This window comes from Pempheris klunzingeri, chromosome 12, assembly GCF_042242105.1.
Source record: "Pempheris klunzingeri isolate RE-2024b chromosome 12, fPemKlu1.hap1, whole genome shotgun sequence".
Taxonomy (NCBI): domain Eukaryota; kingdom Metazoa; phylum Chordata; class Actinopteri; order Acropomatiformes; family Pempheridae; genus Pempheris; species Pempheris klunzingeri.
In genome coordinates, this window is record NC_092023.1 from 7,697,206 (window position 1) to 7,723,908 (window position 26,703).

A 26,703-nucleotide genomic window follows, 5' to 3' on the forward strand; every position below is an offset into this window, starting at 1 on the left:
AATTAAAACCATATTTTAGGAAATGTTATAAAAGCGTGATTATCTTTTATGAGGATGTTGCAAAACTTATTGAAAAATCCATAAAGATAAGTACAAATCAATTCAGGAAGTCTCACAGTGACTTTGAGAAGAAAATGCCCTGGACAACATTTTCCTCTTGTAACTTTGTCAAAGAACGTAAAATAGAATATAGCACTTTTCAAAAAATCCTTAAGTCTTTCCTCATCAAAGGAAATGATTGTGTTATGCAAATTACAACCATGAATATTAAACCAACGATGTGAAGTATCACAAATGAGCAAGCATTGTTCTGGAAGTGCAATGGAATGTGGTTTAATTTCTCTTTAATTCTATGTGCTTTTATAATGTTCACCTTTTCCCAGTTGTGCCAGTGGGTTTGGGTTCATTGGTGTGCATTACAACCGCGCTCTAACAATGCGGGGCCTCCACGGTGTCAGCACAGTTCATGAATCCTAGCCCCTTATGCACCAGGCGATTAGTATGGTGCTCTGTCTGTGGGGCTTTGCCAGAAAATGAGTTCTCTTTAAAACATATGCCCCCTGCTGATTCTTTTCCTTTCCTGATATGAAATTCCAATTTTTATAATGAACACCAATTTCCTGTATGGAGAGGGGGGAAGAAAAGTTTTATACTTTTTCTGTTTTGGATGACTGCAGTTATCCTTAATTAGCGGAAAGCTGTTGTGGACATTACGAGTAGAAAATATTTGGATGTGTGTCTTTCAGTTTGGGAGCTAATCAACATTCAGGTAGAAACACAGAAATCAGCTGGTGTAATTTTCCACATCACATATGCACATGACTGGTGTGGCAGAAAATGGAATTACCAAAACTGTAACAAATTCAATTAAGTCATTGATTTCTAATAAACTGGCTTAATCACCAGCTGTTGTCATGCTAAGATTGTTGTGTCACAAGTTTGTCATGCTTGTCGGTCATGGCTGCTTTACAAAGGCAATTTTATCTATTCAAAGGGTTTAAAAGAGCATTTTTACATTTGAATATTATCATTTCAGTTCTATTGACCAGATATAAAAGGTGAGATTACATTTTCTGACAATCTGATAAAACATAAGGTTGCATCGTCTCAGGTTTCAGAAACTTTATTACAATTTTAAATTGATTTAAATGTTACAGACATGCATATAATTGACATCTGAGCAATAAATGTGATGATTTGTTGAAGTCAGTATCCTGCACTCAGACGATCCATCACTGGCGTTGATGATGATGCAAATGCTATCTGTTTCTCTTCTTTTTTTTTTTTTTTTTTTAGCTCTTCAATTATTAGGGAACCTTTTCTTTCGGTCAAAACGACTGGAATCATCATTAATCTGAAGGGAGAGAAGTTAAATCTCAGTTGAACTGCCGCTTGAATATTTAATCAAACAAATATTTAAATTTTCATTTATATATACGATACCAAGCAAGTCTGAGCAAATTAGCATTACATCTGCCACATTTTAAAAGATAAAAATTAAGCATTCACATATTCAATCATGCAAAAGGAGAAAAATAAAAACAGTCATTGAGCAGTTTGTATATTGTCATTGCTGCTTTGGAACACAGCAGCACGCAGTAGTGTCGTGTGCATTAATATTGTACAATTGAAGTAGACATTGGTGATAAATTATGTATAATGAGCACTTACTACACTGTATGGTCTAAGTCTCTCTTGGGTTTGGGCACTCGCCTCTTCAGGAAGAGACAGTACTCCTCCTGTGCCCATCATCTAAGCAAGCACAATAAAACAGAGATTCTAGAAAACTGCTGCGAAATCTGAACCCAACACAAAATTTACAGTATTGTAAAAAAGAGAAGAAAAAGAAGAAGGAAAGCCAAAGTCAAGCTTAACAGACCGATTTTATAGAAGTCTTTTTGTTACGTTTTGCTATAAGTTTCACGAACACACCATATATCCTGAAACTGAAGAAAGGGAAATCACTTACCCTGATGGTTGCCTCCAGCTCTCCCACGCTTCTTTTTCCACCTGGTAGCCATCCATAGGACCAGTGCTGGGACAGGGTGACCTGCACCACCAACGCCAACAACAACACCTGCACCGTCACTCTGCTACTTGCTTTCATTGGAGCTGCAGAGGAAAGCAAATTTTTTTTTTACAAAAAACATAGTAATGTCACAGTCTCCTCTCTCAGAGCCCCACGGTTCGTAGACCAGGGGTTAGACAGCGCTGCCCAACATTGGTAAACAGCATTTAGCCAGTAATTAATAAGAGGAGTAATTCTAACTTAATCAGCACTGAACAAACTTCTCCCTCATTGAGGACTGACTCACCTCTGTATTCGCCTTGCTAGCATGCGGTGCATTAACCAGAGGGGGATTTTATAGGTGTTGTAGAGGGCTGGTGTCAGGATTATAATCCCCTCTCTGCAGGTGTGACACATTTACTGACTAATGGGACACAAAATACTACTAATGGAGCTGGCTAAGTGCTCAGATATGCTGACATCATCACAAGGGTTCAAAGAGCATTAAATATATATATCAAAAACGTCTTTGTGTTTGTGTCGAATGCATTTGTATGGAGGTAGACAAAAAGACAACATTAAGATGAAATCTGACATTTCCCTCCATCTATAATTTATTGGAATCAGCTTTTAGCAAACAAATGGTACTTCAAATCCATACAGATTCAAAAGGCAGAAACATCATTGAAACAAGATGCTTGTGCAATTACGTTACATCAGCTGCAAGGCCTCACTGTCTTCACCCCTTAGTTCTTGTTCTCTCTGCATGACAACACATTAAAATGAATTCAACAATGCAGCAAACTTAGTGTTGATTATAGACCACAACAAGAATTTATGTACATTTAATAAACAAAATGATCAGAGTGGCATGTATAAACCCATCTTATGACTTTATAATAACTGAAGTACAAACACAGTAGAAAGTTGAGACTTTCAAGCTTACTGTTCTACAAAGAAGTAAGCAGAAGCCTTGCAAAAATATATGCTTTTGATTTTGCAGCACTGTTGGGGTTTCCTTGTTTAAATATGAAACTAAGACTAACTATCATAGTCAAAATATGTCAAAATGCCTGTGCATGCATATTTCATAGTTTGGCTAAGCACTGTTTTTTGATATCAATGATTTTCAATGTCCCAGACATTTTTTATCTAAGTTCCTCAGGATGAACAAGATTCAACTGCATCACTTTTCAGCTGTTTCATTAAAACACAAATTCCTGCAGTGTCTTCCTCGGTTTCTTTCACTTACTTTAGCTAAAATGATGGTACATTTGTCATCCTTATCATATTGTGAGTAGTGAGTAAATAAGTACCAATTAATTGATTTGTACAGGAGACTACCATTCAAAAACAATTCACTTTTAAAAATGTGTCTATTATATTAAATCAAACATCACACACATCTAGCTTATCTGTATTAAAGTTGTGTCACTTGGTGACAAGTTTTTCATAATTAGAACTGTCTTTCTAATCTTTATGGCACTGCTTTATGCAAACATGCAAATGTAAAGTTGGCTTGCAAATGTGTATAAAAAGGTTTATTTAGGGTAGGATGTGATGCTCGGCTGCATTGGCTGCAACATTTATGAGAATGATACGTTTGGATTCACATAATAAGACATTATTTTCTGCCTGTTCCAATGTGGGCTAATTGCGTTTCGCAGCGTCAGGCACCAATCCACTAAGTAATATTGCCACAGGCAACAAAAGAAAGTTGGTGAAGTTGAATAAGATTGCAACAGGCAGCAGCTGTTAAGTTATGCACAGGCAGAAGTGAAGTGATTTGCAGCGTCTTACAGGATGTATCCTAACTTTTATGTTTTTGTTGGAGCTAAAAGAAGACCATAAATATTATTCACACATCAGACGGGACATAATTTCAGGAAAAGCATTAATTATTTTACCTTAAATATCAAACACACAATTTATTCTTCTCATGATAATCATGTTGTGTGGACAGCATAAAATACAAGCCTAATGTAAACCAAAGGCATTGTGGTCAGTAACAAGACAAAGCAGAAATAAAAGAGAATGCATGTACTCTATAACATATTAGTGATGCATTTCAGGTAGTGAGCAATACATACTAAAATATATATACATTATTTATATAGATAAAACTGGAATACAATTTTTGAATAACTCTTCTTGAACACTCTTAAACACAGACCCTCACGATGCTGCATTTATGCAACATAAAACTCTAATTTCTTTACATATTCAGGAATCCAACCAACCCATTAAGTAAACCACTATAATTTCTATATTTTACATTGGAATACTTGAGAACAAGCATTCCCGAAAGAGGCAGACTCTCCTGGAGCACAGATGTTTTCAATTATATTACAGTATGTTACAACATTTTTTAGATCTGTAATCAAGTGCAAAATGTAAAAAGAGCTTGCTTTAGAAAAAAACATTCAGGAAAACAATGCATAAGTTAAATTGGCAGACGTATACAGAACAGTATCTGACAGTTATTATTTGAAATTGGCGTAGTCTGAGAAGATGTCAACAAAATCCTGGACCACTCTGTAGCAGAAGTCATATTGCTCCTGGAAGGAAAAAGCAAAACGGAAAAAAATGTTACCGTGCATATATGTGAAGAAATTGTTCCAAACAACACAAGTGTGAATAGGCTGACAGTTTCTGCACAGCAGGATTCATATTATCTTGTTTTCCACCTACCACAGTCTGAACCATGTGTGGTCTCTGCATGCGTAAACTCTTGACTGTCTGAAAAACGTCCAGGAGGCCTTCAGCTTTCACCCTCTCCAGAATGTTACTGAGGGCAATGAAGGTACCAGTCCGACCCGCACCGGCACTGAAACATGAAGGACAAAACTATTGGCAACCGCGGCACATAATGTAAGCACTGGACAGCCTTTGAAATTCACAGTTGCGAAAGAACCACAGACGACTGAGTAAATGCAGAGGTTGAACAAGAAATGTTTAAATTCCGTCTACTTCTCCATTTCAATAACGCTATAATGAAACATTTGTAACCTTGGCAGCACATCCTTTTTCCATTTAAATGGAGAAAAAGTTTGCAAGCGAAAAGGTGACCTTTGTGTAATAGTGCTAATAATCATCCTCACTTAAAGAGAGGCTAATCCAAACGCTAACACTAATCAGTTTGGAAGCTCAGTGTTTGACTGAGTCAATGTTTACAATGATGGTGGGATGGAGAGAGGAAGACAGAGGGAGACGGGGAGGGAGAGTGATGTGCGATTTGGAAGAGAAGTGTAGAGAGACGTTGGGGATTGCAACGGGTTAGCCCCATTTCCCAAGGGCTGAGAAAAAGCTTTAAAAAGCCCTTCTTAGACAAGTGGTGATGAAGGAATAGGAGAGAGTGATGACACCATTTCCTGTCGTTAGCTCATCTTATCAGATTAATCATAGTGGGAGTCAGAGGAGATTTCACTTTGAGAGGTTTTAATTGACTGTGAATCAGTGGATTGGATCAATCCCACAGGGGCATGCTGCTTTAGAATCACTTCACCTGAAGCTAGGTTCTGATCAAAGCTTTCACAGCTAAGTCTTTATAAGGGATCACATAAGTGGTTTAGGCATAGAACACCAGGTCTACTGAGGCAAAATGTAGAATTTATTGTAACAGACATAAGAAAAATGTATCCGTTAAAATTCCTAACAATATCACTCTGAGAGATTCAGACAATCAGGTAATAAAACCACAGAGAAAAAGAGAAGGGTTGTATTAAAAGGGTGAGTGGACAAAGAAGATATTACATGATATACCGTGTATAATTTTCATCTGAAGTCACACATCATGCTGCAGAATTGTCAAACTGAAGTTCCTCACCTGCAGTGCACAATTATGGGACGGTTTCCAGACTGCTGCTGCTGCCTCTGCACAGCGGCAATAATGTCAATCATTCCTCTTCCCTCAGCTGGTATTCCAATTTCAGGCCATCCGTGGAAGTGGAAGTGTCGAACGTGTTGTGACTGCTTTTCCTGGAGAGAGGGAGAGCTTACTCTGTTATTTTCATGCAGCAAAAATTGTAGATTTAATGAAATTTCATGAACATTAAACAGATCGATCTGTAAGATGGCACAAAGCAAGAAAGAAAAGGCAGACGGAAAAATTAATTTTTTAAATTTCTGTTTTACTGCTTTTAAATGTTATAATAAAACATTACGCACTGGTCTGTAGGTGAGCACCATGTCTTTGAGAGTGAATGTTTCACACAGTGCATCTCCAGTCAGCTCCACAGTGTAATCTCCAAATGTTACACTGCCCTCTGATGGCCAATACTGGAAACACTTTTCCTGGTTGGAAAGGTCAGATGGAAATACAATTAGGCTACATTTGACTGATTATATCCCATTTTTGTTTTCATATTTTCAGTGTGCACCATTAAAACAATAAAAAAAAAAATCAAAAACACACACAGACTGTCAGGAACGAGTAAGACTGAAATAATGGAATCAAAAAGATTATTTAAATGTGCAACTCCACTTTTCAGCCTGTACTTTTGCAAGAGCAGCATACTGTACCTGCTCCCTCTCTTTGAGTTCGGTGAGCATAACGATTGAATGACACCTCCACTCCCACACCATCCTCCAGAAGTCCTCCACTGTGTGAGACAGGGGGCCCTGGGTTGCGATAAAATAGTCCTTCTGCCTGTAGCCCTGGAGGGCAGATCATCCGGTAAACAAGACTTGAGAGAGCAGTAAACATAATATTTTGCATTGTTTGTAAAGGAAACAATGAGCTTTATATATACTTCTATGGGAAATCTATACAGGAGGTCATGAGGGAGTGCTTACATCAATAAAGGAGGCATTGATGTAGTCGGTGAACTCCTGTCCTCTTTTCACTGAGAGTATTACTCGGTTGAAATCATCTGCAAAAGAAAAAAGGAAAATGAAACTTTCCACAAGTGATTCCTAATAAAATAAAAGTTTGAAGAGGCTGATGGAAAAAAAAAAGCAGCTAAGTAAAACTTTAGCTGTGTTATTAGGGCCAAACACGCCAGAGCCTATATCAGTTTTCACTGTAAGAAGTTGTACCTTGGCTTTCCTTTCCCTCTCTACTCCCAACTTTAAGTCGAGATACAAGGCCTATTTAAATGTCATTGATCACACAGACATGAACTGATTAGCCATATATCTGGGTACGGCATCTATAAAATCACCAGAAGTGTGATGCTTTGATGTTACTTGGATGTGATGTATTATGAAACTGTGAGGAGTATCAGAGCAGTCCTTACACGGAATGATCTGAAGCACACGGTTTTTCTTCATGTTGGCAGGAAGGTTCCCAGTTCTCATGTTCTCCTTCATTATGCGAACATTGGTCAGCTTCTGACGGGAGGAAACACGTGTGGATTGACATGATCCCAAAAGTTTGTTTATTTTGTGATTTTTTTTTTTTTTTTTTTTTTTAAAGCTGGTGATGCTGAGACAGACAACATTTTTTTAAAAATGCAACGCAGATGAACACATTTCTTATTTGTAGAGTGGAAGATAGGAAGAAGAAGAGGCGATAGGGAATAATTCCACTCAGTATGTAGGGAACTGTGAGGTACTATTTGCAGCAAAAATGAGAAATTTTCAGCAAGCTACAGTAAATTCTGTGTGGCAGATGGTGGTGTCTTATAAAGTTTTAGTTGATTCAAAGCATTGTTATTTATGTTACCACTGCCAGGAGTGGCACCCTGGGCTAGTTTTCCTTGAAAATATACCAATGCAGGGCGCAGGGTGATGGGCACGATTCATTACTGACTGAAATGTTTAAGAGTGAGCTTCTCTCTTCCTACCCTGAACTCCTCCTCCAGGCCCAGCCTGTCGTGAGGAGCCCTGGTGTTGTGAAGCCTCTGCAGATGGCCCTCCAGAGAGCACACATCTAGCTCTGTGTCTCCATACAGGTAGTATTCCAACAGAGCCTGGTAGATGAAGGAGTACTGCATCTGAGGAGGAAGACAAAGGAAGTCAAGGAGACGAAAAAAGGTAGAAGTAGCTGCTTTAGTTTGCCAAACTATATCTTGCTATTTTTCGCATCATAGACGTGGTTGTTTTCCACGGCCCTGCTTGTTTATGCCACAACAACAAGTGAGCGGAGCTGTCTGTCCAAGGTACAACAGGTCGGAAAGGGTCAACACTTACATCTGTCTGAATGAGTTGACAGCGCTGTTCTCGTATTCTGCTCACAAAGCCAAAGACATCCACCCTCTGTTCCATGTGCATCATGTCAATCATGCTGTCAATGACAATAAACGTCCCGGTCCTCCCAACCCCGGCGCTGCGGAAACACAGATCGGAAGAAGGCACAAGGTCGTCTCTGTTACAAACATCCAAGCTACAAAACAAAACATGTCAAATAAGAACTCTGTATGAAAATGCATCTATATAGAAAAAATAGAATCATAGCAACACAAGAGTGACTTTTTTTTCCTCACACCATAAAGAATACAGACAAGATATAATGGTTTAAAAATGTTTTTGCGGTCTCGCTATGTCGTACCACACCATCCCTTTGCTCTGAACATAGACGTCATTTGTGGACAGCCCCAAGCATGTGTAAAAGTGCTTCACCTCTGAAGCCCAAACACACTCCTAATATATTTACAAGGGTCATTTCAGCAGACGGCACCTCTGGGAGCGCAGAGCTGGGATTCCACAGCAGGGTGTTGAAGCCTCTTCAATGGGCCTCTTTCAAGAACAACAGTCCCTCTCCCCGAGCACCTGTTGCCGCAGTTGCTACATTCGGCTGCAGATTTCTTTGGTGAGGCTTTACTCTGACTAGCCAGGCAAACATATGCACATACCATATTTTTTTGATGCTCTTAAACCTCTACAATGAGCTTCATTTTAGTTTTTATTTTCATACAATATTTCCATGCAATAAATTCACCTCTAACCTTCTCAACTTTTAAAGTTTAGCTTTAACCTCTTAGTCCATGAAGCACTGTTGAAAGCATTAAGAACTCATACCGTATTATATCTTAGCTCATAGATTTATTGCAAAACAGGATCTTCCTCATTCAAGAAGTGTTTTCTCTTCCTTAATAAATTGAATCAACTCCGACTCGATTTATTTTGGCTTTTCTTATATGATCTCTGTCCTTTACGCTACACTTTTTACCTGCAGTGCACAACAATGGGTCCAGCATAGGAAGGGTTGACAGCCTTGACCTTCTTGAGGAATTTCAGCATGCCGATCGGTGAAAATGGCACCCCGAAGTCTGGCCAGCTGGTAAAGTGGAGCTGGGTGACCAGCCGGGGAGCTCGGGGACCGTCGCTGCCCTGCTGTGAAGCACAGACACATAATGTCAATACCTGTGCATGAATAATGTTCAGTGTGCAGACAAAAATCAGACAGATTCACTGTCTCTCTTTTCTATCAAGCCAGCCAACTAAAAACTGTTACTTACTGGAGAAAGGAAATTCAAATTAACTGAACATTTTGTATTTTTCATTATTTTTTCTCAGTTTGTGACAGAATATGATTATTAAACATGTGTACTGGTTTGCCTCTGCCTCACTCTCATATAACATGAATGCTCTCTCAAGAGAGAGTAATTTCATTCTCTTGAACACTTGGTTGCTCTGTGTTCAGAGAGCTGAACGTCAAAGCACCCGGTCTGTCAGCTTGTACTGCAGCGCTGCAGCGCAGTCACAGTTTTCACAGAGTCAGGGAGGATATCTGCACTTCTCAGGCTTCAAATGGAGAAGGAACAAAGTGAATTTTGCAATCTGAAGGCTTCGCAGCAAACTGAGAGGGCACCCAACTCGACAGTCAAAGACTCGGGAAAAGATACTGTACGTGTACGAGCCATTAAAGATGAGTTGATGTGAAAACACAGCACATTTGCACAGTGTTTACTGTATGTTAAACACACCCAAATGATATTATCCTGTTTATCACATATAACCTGTAATATTCTTTAATGTGTTTCCATACTGGCTTTTATTCATTTATTACTAAATGTTATATCCTCTTACACTTTACTAAAACGCTCCAATTTCCTCATGGGGAACATTATGTTTTGTTGTTCATGTTTAATTTTTAATAAGAATCTAGCTATAATGACTATGTTTTTCTAGCAATTAAGAACTATATCAAGAACAGAACACTATTTTTTTCAGAAGTTTAAATAAAAGCAACATTTATCTTCATCTTAGGTAATTTCCTTGTTCCTACTGTATAGCCCTCATTAATATCATTAATACTCTCATATGTTGATCCACATATTTTACTTACATATTGAACACAAAATTTTCTTATAGTGTAGTCCACCAGGACAGTGAAGTCCTCCATTGCCACCCTGACATTCCCGTACATCCAGCAGCCTTTTTCTGGCCAATACTGATAACATTTGTCCTGGGAAGAGAAAAACAACAATAAAGGGGTTATTCTTCCTGAACTAGTAGACAAGTTGCACCTATAAAGAACAAACAGGAGCATTATCATTGCAACTTAGATATCAAAGGCTTGCAGAGCAGCGTTTGTTGTGTATCATACGTGTGTGTGTATAGAAACGTGTATTTGATGCGTACATTTCGCAATCCAATTCAAAGGCAATCAGAGGGACTTTGTGCGACTCTGTCAGTCAATAAGATCTTCACAGTGACGTTTCAACTCATTAACTAGATTCTCAGACTAATTATCATGAAGCCTCTTAGGATCTTATCAACAATTATTCCGTCATTGATCCCCAATGCCTCCATTCTGCCCTATCAAACCTGCTGTTGAGCTCTCAATTGATCATCCCTTTGTGGCTAAATTTAATACGATGCTAAGTAATCTGCTGGGTGACACTTTGTATAGATTCTGAGTTGTGAAAGGGGTCAAATAAATTATGCCCATGACTTTGGGTCATGAGAATACAAAAGGGTTTGACTAATGGTGCGTTGGAGCCCTATAGATTGTATAGATTCACTCTATAACACGCCCTACTTGGTAAAAGAATGTAATGCAGAGGAAGAATGTTCTTCGACGAACCTCCTTTCTTTCCTTCAGATTTGTCAGCATTACTATAGTTGATGTTTTCTGCTCCCAAACCATCCGCCAGAAGTCGGCCAGCGTCTCAAGCTTTGGGCCTGAAGCAAAATAAAAAAAAGTTTATAGTCTCAAGTACTTGAATGTGCAAAGTTACTTAAATTGCTAAACCTGGCTAAAAAGTCTGATTTACCTTGAGCTGCAATGAATTTGTTTTTCTCTTTGTAACCCTGTGTGAAAAAGCACAGTATTAATGATAATTTGCCAAGAGCCCAATCGCCCACATTAAAAGCTTCATTGTAATTAAGACTCACATCTATGTAAGATGCATTTATGTAGTCCGAACACAGATGTCCGTCAAGATGACTTAACACGACTCTTGAATGATCATCTGTGAAAGAGAAAAGAAAAACAAACAAAACAAAATAAAACACCTGTAAATACTGTTGGTTCTTTTAGTTTTCCACATCACCTTTCCTTACAATTTAGTGATCAATAAAACTGCAAGTCTAAAGGTTACGTTAATATTGTCTTCTGCAGAATATCCTCACTCACATGGTAAAATGTTTGGGTATCTGTTTTTCTCTCTGTTGTGCTCCCTGCTTGCCTCCTCAAAGGACCCGTGGTGGTAGTAACACGGCAGCGACTATAAAGAAACAGAACCCAATCCTCATGAGATAAAAATAAAGCCACGGGTACACAGCCCACTAACATAACATTTTATTACTATATGCTGTACTTGTTCTTTGCTAGCAGGATCTTACTGCATAGTCCACACCACACAAACTCGTGCTTACATTGAACTCTTCTCTGAAGAGCTTGCCATCATCTGCAGAGCGTATCCGGTACTCCTCCTCCAGCGAGTCCAGAGGGATGGGGAAGTACCTCTTGGATGGCGAGGGAGATCTGGGGAGGAGGACAACTGTCTGCTCTCCTGTGTGTAAAGGAATATATGACGGTCAGACTGCTAATGTATCCCAATAGAGAACATTACAAGCACTCATAGCACCTGCAAAAACAAGCCTGATGGCCATTAAGATTTCCTACCTTTGTGGGTACATGACAGAAATGATTTCTTGAGTCATAAACATGGTGCCGCGGCTGCTGCATGAAACTGTCTTAACTCAGAATTTGGCCTTTCCATTTATTTATTTATTTTTCACTTGAAGTGAGAGTTTATATGGCTCCCCACGTGCTAGGAAAGCTAAGAAAGCTTCCAAACCTTTCCAGGCCATGACAGTTGCCTGGACTTCAGATCATGAAACTTCCCTGGGCTATAAAGAATTTAAATCTAAAATTAAAATAAAAAAGAGATGAAAATTAAAAAGCTAGATTATATTTTCATGCACTGGCAGATACCTTACCTTGATCCTCCATGAAGCCATTTGGGATCTTTTTATCCACCGAGGTAACGAGAGCTTTCCTGTGGTTTTTGAACCTACGGTAATGACGGGGAGAGAAGTAGAGAAAACTGTCAGAGAAGATAAAGGGCAGACATCAGTATTAAAGAGGCAAAAATTAGCTGACCCTGATCTCTAGAACACAGCTGTTAAGCACATAAGGCAGGCAAACAACAAATACCAAAACCAATATCAACCATCTGAGAGAGGCAAAGCCGTTCCTCCTCATGTCGTCATCAGGTTGGTCAGTGAATGAGTGTCTGTGGTCTGACCTGACCTTGTTTTTGTTTGCTGTCTTACTTGAGGCGCAGCTGTTTACCCATAAGCCAATGCTCGCCGCCTGTTTCAAACCACCCCCGCCCCAATGTCCTGACCTGACACACTCACTCTAATGCTCACACACGCTAAAAGGGAGAGAGACGGAGCAAAGAGAAAGCAGAGACTCCCACAAACACAGGCAAATAGAATATGTTGTGGATGTGTGTGCAGGTTTATTTACCTCAGACAGTAGATTGTCAGCAGGACAATGATGATAAGAAGCAGGGATATGACCAGTGTTGAGGGCAGCACATGAGCACCCTGATGGGTGGGGTTTTCTGAAACACACAGTGATCATAATAGAGTAATCCCAAAATAAATTCACACAAGTTGATATCTGATATTTAAATTAATAGCTTAATGTTTTGGGAAACACACCTAGTGATTTTCCTACAATCTGATATGTCCTTTAAATATGAAGCTACAGCCAGGAACCAATTAGCTTAGGAAACTGCTGATGTGGCTCTACCCAAAGGTTGAAAATCAGAAAGCTCATTAATTAATCATTAATTAACACATTATATATTATTTATCTTTGTCTGAGTCTCCCCTATTACCAGTCGTTGGGCTAAACTTCATTCACCATCTCCTGGCTGTAGCGTCATATAACTAACAGATATGACAGTGATGTCAACCCTCGCAATCCAACTCTTTCCAAGAAATCGAACAAGCCAACTATTCAAAGTGTCTGTTCCTTTAAAGCAAGACTATGCAACTTTCTCTGAATGATGACACTTGTAGCCACAATTACAGGATAATGGTAAATGGTAATGGTAAGTAGAGAAGAGTTATAAAGTCAGTGACTCAAAAACATGCACAGCAATAGTTGTGTATAGTTTACTAATATTAGTTATCAATAGCTATCGTGCTGTAAGGTACTGGTCTTACCAGATGAAGTAAGGCTGTAACAGCAAAATCTTTGTGTGTATCAAATAGAGTAAAAATGTGATTCAATGCTAATCAATTCAACTTTTCATTGGGTATGCGGAATAATGTGTTATTTCATCTTTTTAAAGTTACTCAACACTTACCTGCAGTTTGGTTCTCATGAGATGAATTATTAACAGCAATAGAGATTCCAATCAGAAACAACACCATTGTCACTGTGGATGAAAAGAAAAACAGATTAAATCCTGTAATTCCTTTAAGATTCCACTAGAAGGCGCCAGATCAATATGAAACGCATGCATCTGCAGTCTGGCGAAGTATACAGGGGGCAAATACGAGGGTTCATCTTTGATGAGGCTTGAGAATGATGTCTGTCTCTCTGCTGAGCACTTAAAGTCCTTATGGGAAATCTGCTTCCAGTCTTGTCCTGTCAGGTGGACTTGAAAGAGCAGCAGCATATCAAATAACCTGATTCTCAGACATCAAACGGGAGAGAAGGCTTTAACCCACAGGTGACAGTAACCATATCCTCTGTGGACCCTGTGGATTTGACAGTGGAGTTGAGCTCAGTGTAGTATTTGTTAGAAGCCATCTCATTCTGCTGTGTTGTCTTTGATGTACAGCACTGTGCAGCCTGGCAAAGCATCCTGCATGGTGACAATAAGACAAACACGCTATTCCTCAAAGCCATAGCTGTTATAAAAATATAGTAAATATAGTAATTCCAATGGCAGGACTTTTTTCAGGGGAATAGTAATATTGATAAATTGGCTTTGAGTGTTGTGTGAAAATTAGCATATGTATATAGGTTATACTCTTGGCTTTATGAAGAGCCAGATGGTGTTGTTTTCATTTTACTGTTCGCTCCCTCCATCACTGTATCTCTTTCCCTTCCTCTGCAGTGAGCCATCCTTTTATTATAAACCACATTCTCACTCTTCCCTTTTACTTTATTGCTGGAAGCTATCAGTGATTTATTTGGGGCAGAGCTTTGCGAGTGTCTTTCCGAAAGGAAAATGATACGTCAGGTCCCCTACAACTACATCAGAATTTAATTGATTCAGAAACATTATCCTTGTGGCTTATTATCTCCTAAATGTAGCAGCCTATTTCTCAGAACTCACATCATTTCCTCTTTTCTCCCCGTCTTCCAAATAAGAAGGTAAGAAATCACAGAACAAATTGGGCAAACGGGGCAAATCTGCCTAAATGGCTTTGATGGTATAAACGAGAGGAGGAAGAAATGAGTGTCCTAATTTATCCTCTGTTCCAAGTCCCCTTCTCGTTATAGAGGCCACAAGAATGAATGGAATAATTCATTGTGTCAATTTAGTTCTTCTCAAAATGGGTCATCTAGGGGCCTAATTTGTGATCTTTGAGAGACCTCCTTGCACATAACACTGGGGGGTTGCATATAACGCTATCTCAAGAAGCCTTTGTGGAAAACGGAGCAACATAATGACACTCTAACAATGTGCTCAAACCAAATTTATGTCAAAACTTATAAAATATTATAGGAAAACAAATAAGTTACTCCATGTTTTGCGTGTTATAGTCTCTCTGCAGTAGTACACAATGTGCTGTCATACATGCACACATACATCTGCACACTCAGAGGGTTGTAAATAGGGTGGCGCTGGCTGAATAAGCTCGTTTTGTCTAATGTTCACGTTCCTGATTGGACAAAGATTTACATATACAATATATACATATAATATATATGTATATAATATACATATATTTAATGTCCCTGAATCACGATTGTGTGCAAAACACACAACACACACACACACACACACACATACTCGAGCACACAAATTGCCTTTATCATTTCACATGTATGCATGCCTGCACATACGTCCCACAGCCAAAGGCTATGTGTTGCATATGTGCCACACTCTGTTGGAGGAGCCAATTCTCTACCCAGTGTTAACAAGCTGACAGTGTCAGCACCTGTTCCCCACTCTACCCCACTGGGCCAGTCACATTCACTCACACAGACCCATCCTACAGCTCTATGCTGCAAGGCATGCTGTGTGGTGTATGGGTCACTGCACAGGCCACTGCACATCTATCATCTCCTGGCAGCTACAGTACACACGGCATATAGCCAGGAAAAGAGAGAACAGATACGTGTCAATGCATGTCATTTTAAGTGACTTGATTAAATGGGAAAAAAAAATGATAACTGAGATCTAGATTGAATGTTTTCCTGCACCGTTCTGTGAAAAAGAGGAACTGGTAAATGGAAAAATATAATAGAATTCAGTCGTCTTTCCTGATACAGTTTGTGATGCAGTGTGGCCCTCTGACCAACAGAGGGAATTAATAACACAACTTAGCAGAGGAAGCAACAGCAGACATCTTATTGCATGGGAAGGCAGGACACTGTACTGTAACTGTTACCAGATGGTAAGCTCTCAGTTTATTGAAGGATGAATGCATCTATTTTAATTAACTTTTAATACAAGCGAACAAGGGAACATGTGCATTTGTAATGAAATCATTAGTGCAAATGAAAACCTCATCCTACATATAGAATAAGGCATCAGAAGTTAGAAGTCCTTGATTATAAACACAGTCTTAATACCTTCAGTTCAGCCTTAGAGGGCTTGAATTGTTGTGGTTTCTAGGTGTTTAGAAAAAACACATTATTCATTATGGCTAATGGCACTTATTATATAAACGACACAAATATCTTAATTAGCATATGACATCATCTGACCCTCATATGAAAGGGGATTCGCTGGAAGAGACATTTTAAACAAGGAGGTAATGCTTTGGTATAATTATCTTTGCCATCCCCACCAGCTATTGCATCATACATTCCAGATCCCTACTTTTCTGTCTGTTTAATGAAATACTAAAACCAATGTGATGACTGCAACTTCCAGCACCTGCTTGACATAAATGTTCCAAGGGAATTAAATTATACTACATCACTTGAGTTGGGAGTGCAGAGGCAAATCATCCCATCCATGCATGATGCAATGCTAACATTCAGAATGCATCACATGCTAGTTGAACCTTGAGGGTAATGTTAATATTTTGTGCACGAATATGCATTATTCAAGATGGATCCACTTTGCTTTTGTGCTTGTGAACAGAGATCAGCACAAGAATGTGCACTAAATGTGAGATGGCTATAGAAACTTCGAAAACCCTGCGAAGAAAAGAAAATTCAGTGATAAACACCGTACAGCTCTCAAATCCCAAGACTCACAGCACCCTAAAATGAATCTGTTCTGCTTCGCTTCAAATTCTTCCTCACTCTGGTGCTCACATGAAAACCTGAAAATGAGACTCAACGAAAACAGACATCAGAAATAGTAACACCAACCACAGAAATGTCTCTTTTCCTTGTGCCAGACCTGCAGCCTATTCACTCATTTTTATCATTAATTCAAAGCGTATTGTGCAGGGGAAGGTGATGTATTATCCATTTCCAAAATGGCACATCAAAAGGTGACCGACCCAGGTGAGAGGTGTTCCTTAAATTGTCCTTAACATGACTGTGCTTACAGATTTAACCTCACCGCTTCCTTTGCAATAATCCCAAACAACACTAATACGTCCAAGTGATGATTAAATGCGTTTATGCGAACATTAGTGCAGGATTCCAAATACTTAAAACATAATCATATGACTCCGTGTTGACCTCCTGACCTTGGTTAAACTCCTCGTATTAAATAATTAATTCTGCGCCCACTGCACTGAAAACAGTACCGGATTATGTGCATGTGTAAAGCACAGTATGTTATGCACTACGGTGCACACTTTTCAGTTTTCATTTCCTTTTTTAACCTTGACCACAAGAAATCTACACTGCAGCATCTGCAACTATAGTTTGTAGCTGAATTGTGAAATGAAGTGATCACAGGCTATGGGACATTAAATCTAGTGTCATGGTTACAGATAAGATTTGTTGTGTATATCCTATTGTTGGGAAATCACAGAGATAATCAACTGTATTCTGTGATAAACACCTTAACTAAGATTCAGGAGAACTCACATTTCACACTTTACTGCTGAGACTCATCATGTGCCATCAGGGCTAACACAGCGCACATCACTATTCTACAACTCATACATGGTCTATATTCCTCCTCCTTTTCTGGTACCTAATGTGCTACTGTATTCCCACCTCATGTTCTTTTAGTATATGTGCTGTCACAGTGCATTGGTTTGATGCAACACAATAAATTGCTGCGGTGTATTTGTGGGCTCAGCATCTTTCTTTACATTTTTTTCCTAAAAGCACGGGGACAAAACATGGGAAAAGTAATGATGGAATGTTTACACCTTTACAGAGGTGCTGAAATGAGGTGCCAATGGGACATAGCTGGCAATAGCTATGGTTGTTTTTGCAGGTAGTCTTAAAATCTGCAAACTAGAGAAAAGACAATCATGCATGTTTTGCATTAGTATTTCACACTATCTAAATGGCTCCAGCACTAATCCAGTCTGCTGATTTAATGCTTCACATGTATGTGCTCTGATGTGTAATTTCATTTCAAAAACTGAAAAATAACCCTAAGTCCTTATCTTTTAAAATCTGCCTTTATGCTCACAATCTATGCATTATCTATATCTGCTGATCCTGCTTAGGGTTAAGGATGCATGTATGGATGCATGCCTATCCCAGCATGCACTGGCAGCAGGCTGGGTGCACCCTGGACAGCTCTCTACTTTATCAAGATGGCTTTTATGTTATGAATTCCAAGTTAATGAATGGTCTATATCCATCTACATGTAGCCATAACTAAAGCCAGTTGACTGCTGTGTCATCTAATCTCTATTAGTGAATACCGTTTGACATGAATGTAGGTAAAATGATTTTCTGTGTGTTTTTATTTACTACAGTTTAATACGATCCTAAGCACAGCACCATAAAACAAGACTGAGAGTCTACAGCCAGCCATTGATTTGAAAAATGCCTGATTTCTCAATTACTCAACATGTTTCATCCATGACACTGTGTGCAGGACATGAATGGATATTTGCCAGATAATGTGTATTCAACTATGGTTCCAACAATAGAAACAATTGCAGCAGTACTGCTAAGTATGCATGACAACACATTTCTAATCATCAGTGAAACATAAACAACGCTATTGAAAATAAGGATAGCAGTTATCCAGCATATTAGATTTCATACAGCAACAAAATATATCAAATAGGTAGCTGTATCCAATCATGTCTCAGTTTCTTCAAAGATCATTATAGCCTCGAAGACAGATCCACATTTTGTGCTTGGCACAGAAGAGAAGACATGTCTTGTACACAAAAAGATAAAAGATTTTTTTTTTGTTTCCAGGGAGAGGAGGAACAAAGACAGAGCAAAAAATATCACAATACCAGAAGCAGCCACCACTTCTATTGTCAAGTGCCAAAGAAAAGGATGGAACGAGAGCACAAACACATGTCAGTAAAGTGTGGCAGCAGAGAGGAGAGGAAAGATGAGAGAGATGAGACGAGATGAGACGAGAGGGGAGAGGAATGGAGCTGGAGGAGATAAATGTCTAGATTGTGGGTTCACAGATAACAGCCATAATGGTAGACATCCTTAGTACACAGAGGCAGTGAAAAGGATGAAGCTGTACAGTCTGATAAGTCACTGTTGTATCTTCAGATGCGCTGCGCTGTATTTCACATATAAGGGAGCGACAAGGCTGCCTTTTAAAATAAAACTGTCATATGACAGGTATTTACAAAACATCCTATTGCAACACTTCCTATCAAAAAGACATGATATCTCACACTGGGAGTTCTACTGTATCTTTATCTCAGCTTCTCAAGTGTCTCAGATCACTGCCTCCTGCACAGTTAAGGTCAAAAGAATCAATATGGAGAGATGATTCAAATCCAATTAGTCTCATTTAGAGAGGAGACGCAGCAATTATTGGATTATTCCACATTAATGAATTGAATTTCAATCGATTCCTGGAAACAGAATTGACCTGGTCTGTGGTCAGAGGGATTAATAAAAGACTTACACTTCGAAGCAAAGCCAGCGCGATCTGGTATCAGTTGACCCGTCAGTCCATAGCAGCCACGTGGTCCCAGTTCCTATCTTGGACGGACTTGTTGGGGCTTTCTACCCTCAGTCCTTCTCCTACTCACATCCTCTCTGACATATTGATAATAGTACCGCGTGAAGAGATGACTGAGGTCGCTGGCGGTGCCGTAGCTTTAGACTGGGATAAAGGCACAGGGGATCATGGGAACCTGGAAAATGAAGCAAAAGACAATAGTAAGAAATGTACAGAAGTTAAACCAAACCCAAAAGCTATTGCACATACTGTAATGTCAAGCAGTAACATTGGCCGATTATCCGTGACTCACTGTCTTAGGCTGACTCAGAGAAACAGTGAAATGCATGAATACACAAGAAGTGGAATGAGTGGGAGTTTGCATCTGTGCGCAGTATGTTTGAGAGAATGATTATGAATTGCTTTTAATCAACTGTGTGAGCGTGTGTGGAACTGAAACCATGTGTACTGTCCATGCCGAATGTGTACTGTTTAGTGCTTCGCCACAACCTCTGTTGCAACTTACAGAACCCACTGTTGCAAAGCAAAAACATTAACAAGCTACTTATCTCCAACCATGCACGACTAATTATCCCCAAACAAGTCTTGCCGAACAGTGTTTGCGGTGCACATGAGGAGTTTGCATACATTGAACGCTTGGTGAATGGTGTTCCCAAACAGTGTCGCCCAATTAAAATTACACCATTACACACGGCCTCAAATCTGTCCGTGAATGTGACTGTACAAGAAAACCACTGTATAAAGTATGTTGGAATTAATTCTTCACAATTTACACAAAGACTTGACTGTGATGTTATTCTATCGCCCTCCTTGAGTCTGAGAAACAAAGCATGCCCCCTTTGCCCCTCACTCCTACTCTCCCAGAGTGCCACTGCCCACAGGTGTGAGACACAAAGCCATATTGTTAACACTTGGCCACTGTGACGAAGCCGAGCAGAAAGTAAAGCAGACGAGGTGAATTAGTCACTGGACCCAGCTGGACGAGCCCACTCAGTCTGAAGAAAATGACTGAACAAGGTATGGAAAACACCTCTTATCCCCCCGTAGTGAAGGAGCTGTGCTCAGTTTTTCCAAATGTTTTTTGGCATTTGAACATGAACATGTTAGCTAAAGCATCCATTTTAACCCAAGAACTGTAAATCTGGTCAAAAGATCCTCCATAAATGAGGCTTTAAAATGTGCTCTAGTAGTTTAGTGCTGCACTTTCATAAAAGCTGGGGGACTCGCGAGAAACAGGTTCTAGTTTTTCTCCATTGTTAGAAGCAAAAGCCAAGTTTTGAGAATTGGAGGCACAAACACCACAACAGCCCATGGGCCAGAGACAATTTTAGAAGCACTCAAGGTGGCAAAATCCAGTTAGAAGAATATGTTAAAAGCCATGTCTATAGTTAATATTTAGATGTGGCAGCTTTGTCACATAATTAGCTCCATATTCTTATTAATGTCATTTTAAAGGGTACATTCTTAGCATTCATTTAAGTCCAGTTGGGAGCCTGCCTGGCACATTACAGAGCACAGTTGAGCTTTTCAGCGTCCCAGTAACATACTTTTTCTTTTTTACTTCCTTAAATCATGACGTTTAGGGTTAGAACATCCCAGGCACAAAATTCAAACATCTAAATAATATCCTGTTTACTGTTCATATCTTTTATATCCGATCATAGATGTTCATTCACACCACAGTGGTATAAAAAACGATGCAGCAAAGGCTGAGTTGTCCTGACTTTTAGATCCTAGTATGGGCCAATATCCAAAAACACTGGATCTTACACCTCACATGATGTAACTCTTTTATAGAAACTCCCTGCCTTGTTAACACCCGTCATTCAAACTTCATCCACAAGCAAAGATTACTAAAGTGATATGTTCCTTTAAGGTAAAACGTCTCCAACATGTCAGTGTGTGGCTCCAATCAGCAGAATATTAAGTCACTCTCCGGTGATTTAATCTGTATGTGGAACTTCTTAATGTACCGCTGATACAAGAAGGTCAAGCTAAAAAGATTAACAAAGGAAAAAAAAACTGTCACTGCGCTGTGACCTTTGACTTGGCCTGCAAACATTAATCCTGTAACCGAATCTGTCAATCAAAAATGAGTCGCAGTAACCACACAGAACTGGCACAGTATCTGAGCGCATTTTATCCTCCAAGTGGAGCTCCCTGCTGGTTGTTATACAGTGGGATTAAGGGAAGTTTAGTAACCAAGCAGATGTACAAAGATATTAATAATTGATCAAATAGATAACGTGCTACACTGAAGTAATAATACGCTTCAAAGAACCAGGCTACGTTTTTTGCAAAGCTAATATATTATTATTAATGTTAAAAAACCAAAGCTAAATGATAATAGGCATAAAAAATGTATGAAAAATGTTAAGTTATTCATACTTTATTTCATTGCCTAAAAGTCTTTCGGTAGACTTTTATGAAACCATCTTTTCACACACAGTATTGTTCTCCTGTCAGCTCTGCACATTGAGCCCAAAGAAGAGGGAGACGTGCTCACGGCATACAATTACTGCAGGCACAAGCGCTTCCTTTCTGTGCCACTCTGCCCTTTGACTAAGAGGGGAAACATGCAGGCCATTAAAGTTTTATGGGAGTGCAGTCATCACCCAGCACTCTGTGGTTCAATCATTAATTCATACCCAAACACAGACAACACTGAAGTAAAGTACTGTGGCTAAGCAAGTACGAAGTTATTTCTATGAAGTAAAGAATTAGATCACTATTACTGTCTTTCTTAAATATTCTGTTGTTTTAAAACTGTTTTAATGATGATTTGCATGGTCAAAATATTTGAAATCCATGCCCAAATCTGATGGTTGCTATTCACACACATTCCCCACATATTCAATGAATTCAATGAATCTAAAGTTAGCTATTCACGCTATCCACATGCTGTCTTCCTGACACATAAATCCAATACTGATGGCTTCTAACCCCAAGGGCCATGTGGTTGACTGAGATGCTGAATCCAGGGTTTCACATATAATGGGGTAAACTACTCTTCAGAGAGCACAGATGCATGCAGTAACCTTCATTCATGAGGCTCAATGTAGACAGCAAGCCGGGACTGTTTTGTCAGGCAGGTTGGAAAATGTGATTTCACACGAGTTCAGACCATGCTGAGCATCTGTATGCTTGCTAATTCAGTTCAATCTGCTCGGCTGCCTGCTGAGAAATTGCCTGGACAACAAGACAAAATGCTGCTTTTCACGGCTTGATATAAAGGAACACCATGCTGAGAAGGTGAAACAATTGTACAATACAATACAATGCAATATATTATGATACATTTCTTAGTGATCATGTAAAGATGCCACTTTGAGACTTCATAAAAGTCCTCACTCCGTCGTGAACCTTAACTGACTGGTCTACTGAGCATGTCAGAGCCTGAGCTTCGCACCCGATTGCTTTGAAATTAGTGGCAACTGCCGAGGGAAATAGCTGAGAATCATTATTTTTGTGCCTTCATATCAGAGGACGAGCAGAGTAATCTTCAGCCTCAAGTTTGAGGACTCTGAAAATGACACTTCTGGGGCACAGTGTAGGTGAAACCAGGGACAAGAGATCGTAATCATTGCAATTACAGCGTCACCACTCGTTCTACTGTGGCTCAACCACGGGTAACAAGTTTGCTCCTTTCACTACAGTAAAGTATAAGTGGATTAAAGCTGGAGAGACTGTGAATCGAGTAAGCGGTGCTACAGCAGTCCACTCCTGACTGTTATATCCTTAAATATTGGGATATAAACACATTGTTTTAAACTATTTTGTGGCATCAGTCTGACCTGGCAAACTGCCGCTCTAATTAATATGGCCATGTTCATGTTTCTCGAAACAGCCCTTTGTGTTTAAGTGCAGTAGCTTTCATTAAAACGAAAAGTCACTTAGTTTCTTCCCTCTCTATCAGACATGAGCGCTTCCTCAAGTCATGGTTTACTTATGAAACTGACTGACTTGGCATGACAAGCGGCTGAGCATTAAATAGATGCTGTGTGTTAATGAAATATGACAGATAAGAGTCAGACTGGAGTCATGAGCAGGAAACTTTTTTTTTAATTGGGTTGGATATATATATGTGTCTGTGTGTGTGTGTGTGTGTGTGTGTGTGGAACAGTCATTTTCATCCACAGACACTTAACATAACACTGCAGTGTTTCATGAGGGTTATGGGGTCTTTCTCATTTCTTTGTTTCACCAAACACCTCACACTGGCCAATGCACACCTGCAGACAGCACTACCTCTAAGGCAACAGTGATGAAACTCTGACCAGTTACGATCAGCGAATTACCAAAGGTAATTACCCAGGCACCTAAGTACATTTTGTACGGCTAAGTTAACATCTGATTAGTCCACATGACTGAATTAGCCAGCCACGACAGAAGAGTGCAATCAAGATAACAAAATGTTCAAATATAAATCAGTTTAGATAGAAGACTTTGCTTTCCCACGCTAGACAAATCCTATCTGGCTCGAACATGTCTGATGAAAGAGCTCTCCAAAACAAACTTCATCTGTGAGAAAATCTATAAAACAATTCTATAAACCTGGTTGTGAATAGATAGTGGTGTCCTAAACTGTTTTATATACAAAACTCCAGTATAAAAAAAAAAAAAGGATTCCAATGACGTCCCCATCACGGCTCATTTGCTTTGAAATTAAGAGGACCCATATATCAAATGTCTCAACTTTTAAAGCACACACTGATCCTCCACCTTCACAGTCTCATGTCCCCCTCTCCATTCTTCTTTCAGCCCAGGTGTTCACCTCCAAGCTCTCGCCTGATGATGCCCTGCAGTGAAACCCTGAAATAGGTTTTATGGCCGTCATCTGATAGAGCATCTATGGCAACCTCTGCATTATCCATCAAGCGGATGGATGTTCTTTAAGCAAGAGAAGTGGCTCACGTTGACTCAGCAATGAGTAACGTCTTTCTACACAGGCTGTTATCATGTCCTGCATTCATGTGTCAGAGTTTAGATGCACTAAACAGTGTAAATATTCTTATATAACACTTATTCAGGCTAATGTGGCTGCCTTTAACACATCAACATCATTCTCTCCTTAGGATATTGAAAAGTCATCGTCAGAAAATGAATCTTTATATTAGCACATGTCTAACTATAGCTCACATTCCCCAAGGTGAAAAAAAAAAAAAAAAAAAGATGTGAGCTATGTAGCCCGATATTTAGACCACAGATGAAAAATCTGAGGTAATTCTAAAATTAGCAGCAGTTTTTACTAGGCCATTTAATCAGGGAAGGAACTAGAGGTTAAGTTATTGTGAATGAGGTTATGGTGAATGAGGAACATTTATAATTCATGTATGAACACATGGCATTTCCAGCCGATTATGGCAGGATCATCTCATTGTTAAATGAGTTCCACGCTAACAACAGAGCCTGTACTAAACAATCACAGCTGCAGAAATGACATCGCTTTACTGGGGGACCACATCAGTTAGAATTACAAGTTATTTTGCAACTTTATTGTGTTATTCTCAACATTTAAAATGAATACGCATGTGTCGCAGTGCATGACAGTTTGTATATATGTGAAATACATCAAAACAAATCTATAGACTTCCTGTTCTGCTCCTTTTGTGGATGTGTAATTAGAAGATATTCTTATTTTTTTGTTGATACAGAATTAAAATTTCAGCTTTCTGATCAAAATAAACTGATTATTACTGCCTCAGAAAACAGCCAATAGAGTGTAGGCTATAGCATCCACTGTGACAGCTGAGTATGCAGCGTACAGGCCTGTCTACTATACTGTATAGTACGCGTGCTCGCCCCCTTGTGTATGGCTGTCTAGACCAGAGAGCATCTCCAACCCTCCCCATAAAATCTGGTCAGGATTTCAGTACGCAATCAATAATGTGTCCGATCACACTGCTGTGAATGTAAAAACCAGCCATAGTAAAGGAGGAAATAATCGCATGGAGCATCCTGGTGGTCGCAGGGTGGATCTGCTCCACTAACCCATATTTACTCCATGTTGGCCGTGTTCAGGAATGGCATCGCGGACGGACAGAAATGTCAAGTCCAATCCCCGTGGCCTGCATTCGTTTCCAATCTCAGGAAATTTGCTGTAGCAATAAACAACCTTTTCTCGCTTTTGGCGAAACGCAGCGTGGTCTAATTATAAGAGAGATGCGTGGAGCTTCATGCATCAAAGCTGCACTGAGTGCCGGGGAGAGGTTTCAGAGACGAGGCTGGCTGAATAATCGACAGAGACGAGTCCGTTTTTACGCATTAATCCGCAGATGGGTTTTCAGTTTGTTTGGTTTTTTTTTTTTTTTGGCATCTTACCGTGGTGCTCTGCGGTGACCTCGCCTCACACGGCGAAGCGGCTGATGATCTTGGTCTGTGTCTTTTCCTCTTCAGCTCCCTCCTCCTCCTCCTCCTCCTCCACTACCTCCTCCTCTGCAATGTCCTTTGGAGAAAAACTCAAAACACACCAAGTTGTCGCATCATTTAACCGGAGCCGAGGCCTGCGCTTAGGTTCCCCTGATGATCATGTTTCCTGTAAAGCTCTCTGAGGATGCGCTTCCCACCCCCCCCCTGCCTGCCTGCCTGCCTGCCTGCCTGCCTGCCTGCCTGCGCTGAGCCGCGTTATGGCAGCCAGAGAGGAGACTGGAGACCCTCCCCCGGGCGCAGAGCAGTGTATCAGGTGGACGCTCAGCATCCTCCACATTCCTGCATCACTGGACGACAAAGGGCAGGTCTGTGCATGGCAAGGCTCACTTTGTTGGTTTTTCTCCCTTATGATGTTTTTTTTTAAGGGTTGACATTTTAGGATGAGATGAGCCTCAAGGTGTAACATCCCTGCACTTGTCCTCTAGAGGTTAAAGTACCAATTCACACTGACCTTATCTCGTTACAAATTGGCATGTTCGCTGACATTTTTCTCCACTTTTCTGTTGTTTAGTAATTTTCTATCAGCCCTAAATCTCCTAGGAGCTCCACAGCAGGTAGATCATTTCATTTCAATTTATTAAAAAAATATATATATACACGATGCAAATCAGATTTTTTTTTAACTTTATGTTCTTATAT

The 26,703-nt window shown here is 39.7% G+C and overlaps 2 protein-coding genes across 3 annotated transcripts; both read right to left on the bottom strand.

Annotated features, from left to right (window-relative positions):
- Nucleotides 1–1,300: 1,300 nt before the first annotated feature.
- gnrh3 (gonadotropin-releasing hormone 3) lies at nucleotides 1,301–2,107 on the bottom strand. Its single transcript, XM_070840942.1, has 3 exons — nucleotides 1,970–2,107; nucleotides 1,672–1,752; nucleotides 1,301–1,354 (listed from the first exon to the last, which is right to left on the bottom strand). Exons 1-3 carry the CDS (start codon nucleotides 2,105–2,107, stop codon nucleotides 1,301–1,303), a joined length of 273 nt encoding a protein of 90 aa, XP_070697043.1.
- Nucleotides 2,108–4,083: 1,976 nt separating this feature from the next.
- On the bottom strand, nucleotides 4,084–26,151 carry LOC139210552 (receptor-type tyrosine-protein phosphatase epsilon-like). Of its 2 annotated transcripts, none has more exons than XM_070840596.1 (21): nucleotides 25,957–26,151; nucleotides 19,579–19,810; nucleotides 13,726–13,797; nucleotides 12,876–12,972; nucleotides 12,341–12,414; nucleotides 11,774–11,910; nucleotides 11,532–11,622; nucleotides 11,291–11,367; nucleotides 11,170–11,206; nucleotides 10,980–11,077; nucleotides 10,239–10,358; nucleotides 9,120–9,283; nucleotides 8,141–8,276; nucleotides 7,795–7,944; nucleotides 7,246–7,336; nucleotides 6,803–6,879; nucleotides 6,530–6,664; nucleotides 6,176–6,301; nucleotides 5,835–5,986; nucleotides 4,700–4,835; nucleotides 4,084–4,566 (listed from the first exon to the last, which is right to left on the bottom strand). In XM_070840596.1, the coding sequence occupies exons 3-21, from the start codon at nucleotides 13,790–13,792 to the stop codon at nucleotides 4,492–4,494; spliced, it is 2,040 nt and encodes a 679-aa protein (XP_070696697.1). In that variant the 5' UTR covers nucleotides 13,793–13,797; nucleotides 19,579–19,810; nucleotides 25,957–26,151; the 3' UTR covers nucleotides 4,084–4,491. The 2 variants fall into 2 exon arrangements, with proteins under 2 accessions (XP_070696697.1, XP_070696696.1); XM_070840595.1 differs by having other exon boundaries at nucleotides 7,246–7,339.
- Between the last annotated feature and the right edge of the window lie 552 nt (nucleotides 26,152–26,703).